This window comes from Salvelinus fontinalis, chromosome 6, assembly GCF_029448725.1.
Source record: "Salvelinus fontinalis isolate EN_2023a chromosome 6, ASM2944872v1, whole genome shotgun sequence".
NCBI lineage: Eukaryota > Metazoa > Chordata > Actinopteri > Salmoniformes > Salmonidae > Salvelinus > Salvelinus fontinalis.
Window position 1 is genome coordinate 49414728 of NC_074670.1, and position 14651 is coordinate 49429378.

The window sequence follows — 14651 nt, forward strand, 5'->3', positions numbered from 1 at the left end:
TCGCCAAAAAGTACGATCTTTGTCCCCATGTGCAGTTGCCAACCGGAGTCTTGCTTTTTTATGGCGGTTTTGGAGAAGGGGCTCTTTCCTTGCTGAGCGACCTTTCAGGTTATGTCAATATAGGATTCATTTTACTGTGGATATAGATACTTTTGTGCCTGTTTCCTCCAGCATCTTCACAAGGTCCTTTGCTGTTGTTTTGGGATTGAGTTGCACTTTTCACACCAAGGTACGTTCATCTCTAGGAGACAGAACGCGTCTCCTTCCTGAGCGGTATGACGGCTGCGTGGTCCCATGGTGTTTATACTTGCGTACTATTGTTTGTAAAGATGAATGTTGTACCTTCAGGCATTTGGAAATTGCTCCCAAGGATGAACCAGACTTGTGGAGGTCTACAATTGTCTTTCTGAGGTCTTGGCTGATTTCTTTTGATTTTCCCATGATGTCAAGCAAAGAGGCACTGAGTTTGAAGGTAGGCCTTGAAATACATCCACAGGTACACCTCCAATTGACTCAGGCTAATTGACATCAGTTATCAGAAGCTTCTAAAGCCATGACATAATTTTCTGGAATTTTCCAAACTGTTTAAAGTCAGTCAACTTGTGTATGTAAACTTCTGACCCACTGTGATACAGTGAAATAATCTGTCTGTAAACAATTGTTGGAAAAATTACTTGTCATGCACAAAGTAGATGTCCTAACCGACTTGCCAAAACTATAGTTTAACAATAAATTTGTGGAGTGGTTGAAACACTTATGTTGGAGTCATTAAAACTTGTTTATGTTAACTTCTGACTTCAACTGTATGTGAACATTATTAAAGTGACTAGTGTTACATTTCTTAAAGTGGCCAATGATTTCAAGTCTGGATGTAGGCAGCAGCCGCTCTGCTAGTGCCTCTTGGTCCCAGCTTTGATGCACCTGTACTCGCCTTCTGATGACAGCGGGGTGAACAGGCTGTGGCTCGGATGGTTGTTGTTCTTGATGATCTTTTTGGCCTTCCTGCGACATCGGGTGCTGTAGGTGTCCTGGAGGGCATGTAGTTTGCCCCCGGTGATGCGTTTTGCAGACCGCACCACCCTCTGGAGAGCCCTGCAGTTGTGGCCGGTGCAGTTGCCATACCAGGCGGTGATACAGCCCGACAGGATTCTCTAAATTGTGCATATGTAAAAGTTTTAGGTGACAAGCCAAATTTCTTCAGCCTCCTGAGGTTGAAGAGGTGCTGTTGCGCAGTCTGTGTGGGTGGACCATTTCAGATCGTCAGTGATGTGTACACCGAGGAACTTGAAGCTTTCCACCTTCTCCACTGCTGTCCCGTCGATGTGGATGGGGGGTGCTCTCTCTGCTGTTTCATGAAGGTCACAATCATCTCCTTTATTTTGTTGACGTTGAGAGTTTATTTTCCTGACACCCCACTCCCAGAGCCTCTCGCCTCTTCCCTGTATGCTGTCTCGTCATTGTTGGTAACCAAGCCTACTACTGTTGTGTCGTCTGCAAACTTGATGATTGACTTGGAGGCGTGCATGGCCACGCAGTCAAGAGTGAACAGGGAGTACAGGAGGGGGCTTAGCACGCACCCTTGTGGGGCCCCAGTGTTGAGGATCAGCGAAGTGGGGGTGTTGTTTCCTACCTTTCCCCACCTGGGGGTGGCCTGTCAGGAAGTCCAGGACCCAATTGCACAGGGCAAGGCTCAGACCCAGGGCCTCGAGCTTAATAATGAGCTTGGATGGTACTATGGTGTTGAATGCTGAGCTGTAGTCAATGAACAGCATTCTTACATGGGTATTCCTCTTGTCCAGATGGGATAGGGCAGTGTGATGGCGATTGCATCGTCTGTGGACCTATTGGGGCGGTAAGCAAATTGAAGTGGGTCTAGGGTGACAGGTGAGGTGGTATGATCCGTAACTAGCCTCTCAAAACACTTCATGATGGCAGAATTGAGTGCTACGGGGCGATAGTCATTTAGTTCAGTTACCTTTGTTCCTGTACCCAAAAAAGCAATGGTGGCCATCTTGAAGCATGTGGGGACAGCAGACTGGGATATGGAGAGATTGACTGTCTAATCACATTATCCAGCTGGTCTGCGCATGCTCTGAGGATGCGGCTAGGGATGCAGTCTGGGCCAGCAGCCTTGTGAGGGTTAACACGTTAAAATGTCTTGCTCACGTCGGCTACGGAGAAGAGCCCACAGTCCTTGGTAGCTGGCCATGTCGGTGGCACTGTTATCCTCAAAGCGGGCAAAGAACGTGTTTATCTTGTCCGGAAGCAAGGCGTCGGTGTCCACAACGTGGCTGGTTTTCCTTTGGTTGTCCGTGGTTGTCTGTAGACCCTGCAACATACGTCTCGTGTCTAAGTCGTTGAATTGCTACTCCACTTTCTCTATACTGACATTTCGTTTGATTGCCTTGCGGAGGGAAAGACTACTACGTTTGTGTTCTGCTATATTCCCAGTCACCTTGCCGTGGTTAAATGCGGTGGTTCGCACTTTCAGTTTTGCGCGAATGCTGCCTTCTCTCCACGGTTTCTGGTTAGGGTAGGTTTTAATAGTCAGTGGGTACAACATCCCCTATACACTTATTGATGAAATCAGTAACTGGCTGTCTATTCTCGGAAGCTACCCGGAACATATCCCAGTCCTCGTCACCAAAATAATCTTGAAGCGTGGATTTCGATTGGTCAGACCAGCGTTGATTAGTCCTTAGCACGGGTACATCCTGTTTGAATTTCTGCCTATAGGAGGGGAGGAGCAAAATGAAGTCGTGGTCAGATTTGCCGAAAGGAGGGCGGGGGGAGGGCCTTGTATGCATCCCGGAAGTTGGAATAGCAATGGTCAAGGTGTTTTTCCAGAGTACTACAGTCCATATGCTGATAGAATTTAGGTAGCCTTTTCCTAATTTTCTTTAAAATCCCCAGCTACAATAAATGCAGCCTCAGTATATATGGTTTGCATAAAGTCCAGTGAAGTTTGAGGGCCCTCATGGTATCAGCTTGAGGGGGGATATACACGGCTGTGACGATAACCGAAGAGAATTTGATCAGCATTTGATTGAGGTATTCTTGGTCGGGTGAACAAAAGGAATTGAGTTCCTGTATGTTATTACAATTACACCATGAGTTGTTAATCATGAAACATACACCCGCTCTTCTTCCTGGAGGTATGTTCATTCCTGTCGGCGCGTTGAATTGAGAATCCAGATGGCTAGACTGACTCCGACAGAATATCCCGAGAGAGCCATGTTTCCGTGAAACGGAGTATGTTACAATCCCTGATGTCTCTCTGGAAAGAAACCGTTTCCTGATCTCGTCAACTTTGTTATACATGGACTGAACATTAACGAGTAATGTACTCGGAAGCGGTGGGTGGTGTGTGCTCCTCCTAAGTCTGACTAGAAGACTGTTCCGAATTCTTCTTCTCCACCAGCGTTGTTTTGGGTTGGCCTCTGGAATCAGTTCAATTGCCCTGGATGGCGCGAACAAATGATCCGCTTCGGGAAAGTTGCAATACTGGTAGTGTTGGTGAGTTACCGCCGCTCTGATATGCAATAGTTCTACCCGGCTGTATGTAATGACACAACATTTTCTGGGCTAACAATGTAAAAAATAATACACAACAACAAAATACTGCAAAGTTTGCTAAGAACGAGAAGCGAGGCAGACCCCTCTGTCGGCGCCATCACGTGTAATGAGTTCCGAGATTGTCCTTAGACACTCCCCAAATACAGGTGTGCCAAACTTGTAGCGTCATACCCAAGAAGACTCGGATGTAATCGCTGCGAAAGGTGCTTCTACAAAGTACTGTGTAAAGGGTCTGAATACTTATGTAAATGTGATATTTCAGTTTATTTTACATTTTTAATAGAGTTAATCGTAGATTGAGAGGGGAATACTATTTAATCAATTTTAGAATAAGGCGGTAACATAAAATGTGCTAAAAGTCAAGGGTTCTGAATACTTTCCGAATGCGCTGTATAATGCAACTGTTTTTGTGACAACCAGAGTTTCCGAGTGGTGCAAGGCACTGCATCTCCGTGCAAGAGGTGTCACTACAGTCCCTTGTTCGTATCAAGACTGTATCACATCCGGCCGTGATTGGGAGTCCCATAGGGCTGCGTACAATTTGCCCAGCATTGGCCGGGGTAGGCCATCATTTTTAAATAAGAATTTGTTCTTAACTGGACTTGCGTAGTTAAATAAAGGTTCAATTAAAACATTTAAAAAGTTGAAAATGCGATGGATTTTAACAGCAAAAGTGTTTTTATGTGCTCTACATCATCATGCACAGCCTTTTTATCCGCAAAAGGTATGTTTGATGGAAACCTCTCTGGTGGGAAACCGTGCATATTGTTTTCTGCAGATTTTAAAATATTCTCATGATAATCTGTCGCAAATTGGAGGGCAACCCAGCTACTGTAGGAAACTATAGTCAAATCATATTTAATTTCCTTGGAAAGTTAACTGCCACGTCAATCTCCGTCCATGCATAGGCAGTCTACTCTCTATTTCATTGAGACTAAACATTCTAGGCGCACTTGATCTAGCACGCCCAACTAGGAGATATACTACCTAACTTGAAGCAGCGAATTCTGAGTGTGTGAATAATGCGACAGATGTGCTTTTAATACAATAGGTAGGCTAACACATGCAAAGTAGATCGATGTCAGTTTCGAAATAATCTGCGGCATGACAACAAATATTTTCATCCCAAAGTTGTCTGTCTGTGACCACCCGCTCCCAACCGCAGCATAAAAAATGCAGACCTCACCGTAATGATCTCTGTCGGAACCCGCAGGTCTATTGGCCCGCTACACTGCAGTGCACGATTAACCACAATGGAACGCGTGCAGTGCACTATTCACCACAACAAACATCTGAAAAGGGGTTGGGACATGTTTTGCTGCTTCTCAATAATTGGTAGAGTGAAGCTTTCAGCATGACTCTTTGGACATAACTCCTGTTGTCTCCCCCAGGTTTGGGGACGGGGGCCCCTATCATTGAATCCCCCTACGGGGACAACATAATACCAGATGAGGCTCCAGAGTCTATAAGCAGAGCTGTGGCCAGTCTGCCCCCAGAGCAGATGTTTGAGCTCATGAAACAGATGAAGGTGAGTTTTCTCTCTTTAGACTCCAAGTTTCCTTGTTTTGAGATTGTATATCATCACATCCATGCATAGACAGTCACTTGTGGATAATCCAAAGACAAATTCATTGGACTCCCATTGTGGTGTAATTATCCCCTCCAGCTGTGTGTGCAAAATAGTCCCCAGGAGGCCAGGAACATGCTGTTGCAGAACCCCCAGCTGGCCTTTGCCTTGCTCCAGGCCCAGGTGGTCATGAGGATCGTAGACCCTGAGATCGCCTTGGTGAGACCTGGTTACTCGCAACTTGGGTCAGTGCAAATGCACTCCAGTGATATGTGGTTAGGTGTCTTACTGACTTTAGAGCATAATGGTTAAGATTGTATTCTTCATAGACCTTTAGCATGAACTCATTCAGAGATATTGTTGCACATGTTGTCGTCAAGAGAATCGTCAACGTTTAACTTGGATGTTCCTCTGCTCGTCTGACCTCTGCTGTAGAAAATGCTTCACCGTCAAATCCCAGTGCAGCCATTGGTTCCCAACAGTCAAGCTGGACCAGTGCCGGTGGCCAACCAGCCTATTCCACCGCCCAATGCTCCAGTCTCCCAGTCACAGCCAATGGTGAATCCACTTTGGCAGACACATAAATTAAACGATTAGTTATCAGGATTTAGATCAACTGAAGACCATCTGTCAGTTTCCTACATCTGAGATCAAACTACACAATCTCTAACGCTAAATCTAGGATCTACAGTACCAGTTAAAAGTTTGGAACTTCTCATTCCAGAGTTTTTCTTTATTTTTACTATTTTCTACATTGTGGAATAATAGTCAGGACACAAACTATTTTGGTTACTACATGATTCCATATGTGGTATTTCATAGTTTTGATGTCTTCACTGTAGAATAACAATGTAGAAAATAGTACAAATAAAGTAACCCTGGAATGAGTAGGTGTCAACTTTTGACTGGTACTGTACATTTTAATAATTGTTACATGATTCATGTGTGCTGTTCCCTGTCCTAATGTCTGGTTGTGTGTGGTTGTCAGCCGGGCATGCACATGAACGGAGCCCCCCAGATGATGCAGCCCCCTCCCATAGGTGGAGGACCTGGGCCCATGCCAGGGCAGGGACTGGTGGGACCACCAGGTAAAGAGAGACCCTGTCTGTCTCACATACACATGTTTATGTTCTATCCTCGTGGGGACCTAAAATATATGTTTTTAAACCTAAACCTAACCCCTAAGCTTAAAATAGCTTTTGTCCTAATGGGGATGTGGGGAATGTCCCCACAATGGAGAATTTTCCTTGTTTTACTATCCTTGTGGGGATTTTAGGTCTCCACAAGAATAGAAGAACCAACACACACACACACACACACACACCCATAGACAGCCTCTCGGTATCCAAAAGTCAAAGGGGAACCCCTGTTGTGCTTCACCTTGCCATCTCACCCCAGGTGGGATACAGCCACCGATAGGAATGCCTCAGGGAGGTCCCGTTCCTATCGATAGGGGACAAGGTAATCTAACATGCCTGTGTCTCCAATGAAACTAGTTTTAATGGCATTACAATCCATCCATTCCTAGCCGGGGCTTCAATTTAAGTATTTACCAGTTAAGTCTTCGCATTACTTGTTCATGTCTTCCTTTCTTCCTGTGCATGTCATTACTCTTTGTTGACACTTGGTGGCAGAGGAAACTAGTGGTTTAAGTGCCTCAGGACTTGGGGCCAACTCAGTTGGCTGAGATCATAGCATTGCAGTTAAAGTAATAGATCAGACATGATTTTATTTATTTAACCTTTATTTAACTAGGCAAGTCAGTTAAGAACAAATTCTTATTTACAATGACGGCCTACACCGGCCAAACCCGGACGACGCTGGGCCAATTGTGCGCCGCCCTATGGGACTCCCAATCACGTCCGGTTGTGATACAGCCTGGATTTGAGGTGTCTCCCATGACGCCTTTAGGACTGAGATGCAGTGCCTTAGACCGCTGCTCCACTCGGGAGCCTGAGGATTGTCCAACTATGTAAAGATTAGCGAGACTATTTTCTGTGGGGGATGCTTAAGTACATTTCTATCACATATATTTGTACATTTTAACCACTAAACGCACCTCTGCCACCTCATCCACTTCAGCCATCCATGTCAGTAGTGCTACTTTCTGTGTGTGTTCTGAGCTCCTGCTATGAAGTCTGTGGGCTTCTCTGTCAGTGTGGCATGCGATGGGTGCGCTCCTATGTGTTGCTGCTTTGCTCTCTGAGTTGTCTCCTGTTTTTTTTTCTCACTTAATGCTGGCTCAGGAAACCTCCAGCACTCTCCCGTAGGATCGTCTGGGCAAGCTGCTATCGAGCGGCCTCAAGGTATCACTCACACCCTAACCCCAGGCTCTGGCCTGTCTCCCCCAGACTCCAGCCAAGCCAACAGGGCTGTTAAAGGCTGGCTCATGAGCGCATACATTATTTTTAATATTTTTTAATTTCAGGTGGTGGATCGGCTTTAATATTGCAGATTGTTGCTCCCATTAATGTAATTGTCTGCATCATTTCCAATCCCCCATATATTTTTTGGGTAAAGTATGTATGTTAGGGCTGGGCAGTATACCGTATTTTACGATATACCGGTATTGTTTCATGGACCGATTTTGGGGTTTTTACTTCACCTTCTATAATGGTATTTGAATGTTTGGTTTGTTAAATGTGATATGTCGTGTTTTAACGTCCATTTTTATAGTTTGCTTCTTGAGTCCTCACTCTCTCAATGCCGCTTTCCACACAGACCTAGCCCTGCCCCCTGTCACTCAAGGAGCGCATTTGTTGTTCCTCGACCACAAGACACTTGTATTCAGTCTGCATGGTCAATGCAACAATGCTGTTTTCACTTTGCTTCTTCATATATTCTTCCAGTAGCGTTCTATAATTACACTATTAGTTTGTTGCTTACATCTGCTAGTTTTTCTTAGCAAGTTGGGCCTAAAGCCGCTAGGTAGCTAGATAATGTACTGAGTTAGAGCAAACATAATTAGTTATACAGCCTGATAATACCAGTGACGGTGTACACCTAAATCAGCATGCTGTTTGTACAACAGTACCTTCTAAATCAAAGAGGAATACAAAAAGCATTAATAGGTTAGCTACATGAAGTGGCTAAGAGAGAACAGACAATGTAGCCAAAGATTATAGGGTCCCCTAGGAAACGATTATCAACACTTTGGTTCCTATCACTAACTCCTCCCTGGCATTTTCATTCATTTTCATGTCAAACAACACTATTCAAAGTGCCCACTATCATATTCTAACTATAGAATTAGAATAGTCATTCTATTTCCATGATGCCAACATTTCACCCAAGTGTTTAGCTCTAAATCATAAGTCAAATCGCTATTGCAACATTTGGTTCAAAATAAGGTTTAGATTGTTTTCCCGTATCGTGCAGCCCTACATGGCAGTGTGGAAATTCTCAAATGTGTGCATGAAATTCAGAAATGTATGAAAATGCAAAAAAAAAAAAAAAATTGGTGTTGAATTGAACATTTTATAAAACAATAAGAATGGAGAAAGACCCATTTAAATCACTTAGAATGTATGTGTTGACACCCTGAGGTCATGCACTACTTATAAAGCAAATTTAGACATTTTATAATTTAAAGACAAAATACTGTCAAATAACGTTTTTATACCGTGATATGATATTTTGTCCATATCGCCCAGCACATACATACATACATACAGTTGAAGTCGGAAGTTTACATACACTTAGGTTGGAGTCATTAAAACTCGTCTTTCAACCACTCCACAAATGTCTTGTTAACTATAGTTTTGGCAAGTCGGTTAGGACATCTACTTTGTGCATGACACAAGTAATTTTTCCAACAATTGTTTACAAACGGACTATTTCACTTATAATTCACTGTATCACAATTCCAGTGGGTCAGAAGTTTACATACACTAAGTTGACTGTGACTTTAATTATGTCATGGCTTTAGAAGCTTCTGATAGGCTAATTGACATCATTTGAGTCAATTGGAGGTATACCTGAGGATGTATTTCAAGGCCTACCTTCAAACTCAGTGCCTCTTTGCTTGACATCATGGGAAAATCAAAAGAAATCAGCCAAGACCTCAGAAAAGAAATTGTAGACTTCCGCAAGTCTGGTTCATCCTTGGGAGCAATTTCCAAATGCCTGAAGGTACCACGTTCATCTGTAAAAACAATAGTACGCAAGTATAAACACCATGGGACCACGCAGCCATCATACCGCTCAGGAAGGAGACCCGGTCGGATGAAACAGCAAAAATAGAACTGTTTGGCCATAATGACCATTGTTGGCAATGCTACCAAATACTAATTGAGTGCATGTTAACTTCTGACCCACTGGGAATGTGATGAAAGAAATAAAAGCTGAAATAAATCATTCTCTCTACTATTATTCTGACATTTCACATTCTTAAAATAAAGTGGTGATCCTAACTGACCTAAGACAGGGAATTTTTACTAGGATTAAATGTCAGGAATTGTGATATTGAGTTTAAATGTATTTGGTTAAGGTATTTGTAAACTTCCGACTTCAACTGTGTCTGTCGCAAGAATTTCGTATAATTTAAATTGAAAAATTTGACTTTTTGAATCCGGCATCGTTTTGCTTGTCAATTCATAAACCATGTGCCATAGAATCGGTATATCGCAAATCTCTTCCCAACTATTTAGACATTTATATGGCACAGCTGTCATTTTTTGGGGGTCCTTAAATGAAATTGGTATATATTTATCACAATTTTCTTTAACCATTTTTGTTATTTAATGCAGGGCCAACAGACAAGTTCCTTACTTTTGCCTCTTCCATTTTTATGGTAATGCTGCAATTTAGTTGGTTGTAATTTTGGGTAGAGCAGACATTTCCATATGTTAGCTGCATGTGTGACAACTCCATATATCCTATTTATGATATAATTTACAAAGATTGTAGTTTTATTTTTCGATAAATGTAGAAAAGGGGGGGGAAAGTTTGATCAATTAGTATATTTGAGTTTGACCACAATATTTGTTGTATTATTTGTTCTGTCTTTTCAGGTAGATTAAACTGAAATTGCAACCAACTTTCTAAGGCTTGTTTAAAAAAAACAATGATATTTTGGAGATTATTTTGTTTTCAAATAACCCGAAAGCGAGCTGTTGTAATCTGATTAAAGGGAAAAAGGCCATTCTTGAACATGGGGTGAGACAGTCTTAACCATTTCGGATTTCTCTATTAAATTACTAAGTATAACTTTTGTATGACTGATGCCTTTAGTGAGAGGGCTAATGCTTTAATATTTCATTTCTGCCCTCCGAATTCATTTTCGTTATATAAATCGGCCCTTTTAATTTTGTCTGCCTTGCCATTCCAAATAAAAGTGAATCTTTTTTTTGTTCATATAATTTAAAAAGCAGGTCACTAGGTGTAGGCAAAACCATAAGCAAATAGGTAAACTGTGATATGACTAAAGAGTTAATCGGGGATTTTTCCACATAGACAGGTATTTTCCTTTCAATGGTAGCAACATCTAATCTATTTTTGCCAACTTTCTATTAAAAGTTATTGGAGTGAGATTCTTTCTTTCAGGATATGTATAACGAGTATGTCCACATCACCGTCAGACCATTTTATTGTTAAACTACACAGTAATGTAAAAGTTGCAATTTTTTATTGATCCAATATGTAATATAGTACACATGTAATATAGTACACACCACATAATGTGGTTTTAATCCAGAGAGGTTATAAAAACTATCTAGATCCTCTGAGGCTGTGGAGGGATTCTAATTGTGGTTATAAAAGAAAACATGAATCGTCAGTGTACGGATTTCTAATCCCTTAATATAATTGTTGGATCTAATTTTAACAGCTAACATTTCAATGGCAATAATAAATAGATATCCGGATAATGGACAACCTTGTTTTACTCCTCTTGACAGTTTAAAACTTTCTGAGATGTAGCCATTATTTACTAATTTACACCTAGAGTTACTATAAATAACTTTAAACCCATTTTATAAGAGATTCTCTGAAATTTGAAATATTCCAAGCATTTATAAACTCCAGTCGTACTTTATCAAGAGCCTTTTCAAAGTCCGCTATGAATACCAGGCCTGGTTTTCTATTGTATCAAGTACCTCTCTTATCTCCAATATATCGTCCATGTAAAAAAAAAAAACTGTCTGATTAGGATGAATAATATCTGACACAACCTTTTTTTTTATTGTATGTGCCAAGCATTTAGCTACAATTTTTACATCACTACACTGAAGTGTAAAAGGCCTCCAATTTTTTTTTAATGGACTGGATCTTTATATATATATATAGATACACTGCTCAAAAAAATAAAGGGAACACTTAAACAACACAATGTAACTCCAAGTCAATCACACTTCTGTGAAATCAAACTGTCCACTTAGGAAGCAACACTGATTGACAATAAAATTTCACATGCTGCTGTGCAAATGGAATAGACAAAAGGTGGAAATTATAGGCAATTAGCAAGACACCCCCAATAAAGGAGTGGTTCTGCAGGTGGTGACCACAGACCACTTCTCAGTTCCTATGCTTCCTGGCTGATGTTTTGGTCACTTTTGAATGCTGGCGGTGCTTTCACTCTAGTGGTAGCATGAGACGGAGTCTACGGAGTATACTTCCACTGGTATGCCATCCAGCCCTGGAGTTTTCCCGGACATAAAGCGTTTAATTGCATCAAGAAGTTCCTCCTCTGCAATTTGGCCTTCACATGAGTCTTTCTGTACAGATGTTAATTTTACATTATTAATAGGGAAGAAATCCATACAATTGGCTTCGGTGAAACGAAAACATATTCTTAAAGTACTTTACTTACTCTTCAAATATTGTTCGGTGAATCATGCGTTACTCCATTTGTAACAAGTTTCAATAACATTTTTTTGGTAGCATTTCTATGTTGAAGATTGTAAATCTTCTCCATTTCACTTTATTTATATAATATATTACACTTGCTCTTGAATAAGTTCTTCCATTTCTTTTTTTCCCCCTCTAACTTATTTAGTGCCTCTATGGTACAGTTATTTTTATTAATATCTAACTGTACTGTTAGTCCTTCTGTTTCATTTGTTAATATGGACTCTTTTGACCATGAGACCATAAATGATGTCCTGTTAGAATAAATAAATTTTGGTCATTTAGAAATGTATCATTAATCTGACTGGTCATGCAGGATTGCATACAAGGAAGTGCAGGTGTTTACTTCAGGCTAAAAATACACATTGCCCTAAAACCATATCATGTCATAGGGATGGTGTGGTGCAACTGCAAATCTGAATAATAGTCCCAAGATACAAGTGTGATGAATGATTTGAGTGATTGCCAAAGGCGGCCGCATGAACAAATAACCTCAATTGTAATCACCTGTTAGAAAATTCCATGACGAGGAATGGGGTTAATACATTTATTGTAGCACAAATCTATTTTGTTGACGAATGCTGTTTTAGCAATTTCATGTTAACACCCATGGCCTTTTTTCATGTCACTAACACATGCCTCTTCTATTGACGTGACCCGTCCAACAATACCAGACGTGCAAGACGCAAGTAGGCAAACGACTTGAAAACAGAACATTTTCAAAGATATGCCGTGCTCCTTTTGTATAAAACTCCCGCTGTGGTACTTCCTTGTTGTTTTTACCTCGGTCCTCTCCCTGTCTGTGGTGTGATGGTGAGCTGTGTCATTACTGTACTGTGGTTAGTGTGTCTGTCTGTGTGATCTATGGGAGTCATTATGAAATTAAATCACCATGGTCTGATGAGTGACATGACCATAGAATTAGAACTGTAGTTCTTTGGATGCATTACGGTGTAGTGAGTGATGTTGTGTTCTGTGATAGGTGGTGTCCCTCCGACATGTCTATAGCTGACTGATGTATACCCCCCTCAGGACCAGGTGGTATCCCCCCCAGAGGCCTGCTTGGCGACGGCCCCAACGACCCCCGAGGAGGAACCCTGCTCTCAGTCACAGGAGAGGTCATCGAACCCAGGTGAAAGAGGAGCCATCGTTGTTAGTGTACTTTTACCGTCATTGAGTTAATCAATTGCATTCTTATAGCACCTTTTGAATTTCTGTGAACGACTGGCTTATTCTGTGTTCTCTTTGTGTCCAGTCGTGGAGGAGGCTTCATTGGCGCCCCCCCACCACACCAGGGGCCCCCCATACACATGAACCAGATGGTTGGCGGGCATCCTCCGGACATGAGGCCGCCTCACGACATGAGAGGACCCCCCATGGGTGAACCCAGAGGCATGATGGGAGAGCCCCGGGGACCCCCCATGGGTGAACCCAGAGGCATGATGGGAGAGCCCCGGGGACCCCCCATGGGTGAACCCAGAGGCATGATGGGAGAGCCCCGGGGACCCCCCATGGGTGAACCCAGAGGCATGATGGGAGAGCCCCGGGGACCCCCCATGGGTGAACCCAGAGTCATGATGGGAGAGCCCCGGGGACCCCCCATGGGTGAACCCAGAGGCATGATGGGAGAGCCCCGGGGACCACCCATGATGGAGCCCAGGGGACCCCCCATGGAGACGAGAGGTATCCACATCACAGTATTAACATCAAGTCCAATTAAGTCTCTTTTATTAGCAGACATTTTATAAGAAGCATTATTGCCATAATTTAGAACTGTGTGGAAAACGGGTGGGAAAGCTCCTGTGCTTAGACTAGTTAGATCAGATCTGTAATGAGTAATCATGTGAGGAGTGGCTGTTGTTTCTAAAGGTCGTGACCCCAGAGCGGTGGACACCCGTGGACCAGTGTCAGGCCAGAGGGTTCCCATGGCCCAAGGAATGCAGGCCCCCCCCCACTCCATGAATCCTAATGCCCCTACAACTGCCAGACCGGTACTGCCTACCTACAGCAAATGTCTTCACTACATTAGGTTTTTTTTGTCAATGAAAACAGTTCTAATTGTTTTTTTCAGGGTCCTGGTGTACCACAGTCCGGAGGTAGCTTCAGCCCAGGGCAAAGCCAGGTGACCTCACAGGACCATGAGAAGGTGGGTTTGTCATGTCACCATTGTGTCACGATTAACTTTCAGTTTCAACTTAAAATGCCTGGCTAGTGCTAGAAGATATTGGCTCAGATTAGTGTTGGCTGTCTAGAGAAACTGGAGCATCAAGTGCCTTCAGAAAGTATTCATCTATTGACTTTTTCCACATTTTGTTGTGTTAAAGTGGGATTGAAATCTATTTACTTGTGAATTATTTTGGTCACAGATCTGCACAAAATACCCTAATGTCAAAGTGGAAGAAAAATTCTAACATTTGTAATGAAAAAATAAACACTGTCTTGATTACATAAGTATTCAACCTCCTAAGTCAATGCATGTTAGAATAACCTTTGGGAACGATTACAACTGTACGTCTCGAAGAGCTTTGCACACCTGGATTGTGCAACATTTGCCCATTTTTTTATTATTTTCAAAATCCTTCAAGCTCTGTCAAATTGGTTGTTGATAATTGCTAAACAATTGTTTTCAGGTCTTGCCATAGATTTTCATGTCGCTTTAAGT

The 14651-nt window shown here is 42.3% G+C and overlaps 1 protein-coding gene across 4 annotated transcripts in view; it reads left to right on the forward strand.

Annotated features, from left to right (window-relative positions):
• Window positions 1-14651, forward strand: part of LOC129858009 (cleavage stimulation factor subunit 2-like) — a 30903-nt gene that overhangs the window by 11570 nt on the left and 4682 nt on the right. For 2 of the 4 annotated variants that reach the window (XM_055926848.1, XM_055926851.1), the window contains 10 exons: window positions 4968-5104; window positions 5243-5362; window positions 5579-5701; window positions 6132-6231; window positions 6542-6604; window positions 7390-7449; window positions 13022-13121; window positions 13245-13672; window positions 13859-13980; window positions 14061-14135. In XM_055926848.1, coding sequence (XP_055782823.1) covers window positions 4968-5104; window positions 5243-5362; window positions 5579-5701; window positions 6132-6231; window positions 6542-6604; window positions 7390-7449; window positions 13022-13121; window positions 13245-13672; window positions 13859-13980; window positions 14061-14135 — 1328 coding nt within the window. The remainder of the gene's footprint in view (window positions 1-4967; window positions 5105-5242; window positions 5363-5578; window positions 5702-6131; window positions 6232-6541; window positions 6605-7389; window positions 7450-13021; window positions 13122-13244; window positions 13673-13858; window positions 13981-14060; window positions 14136-14651) is intronic. The other 2 variants (XM_055926849.1, XM_055926850.1) reach the window with 2 other exon arrangements.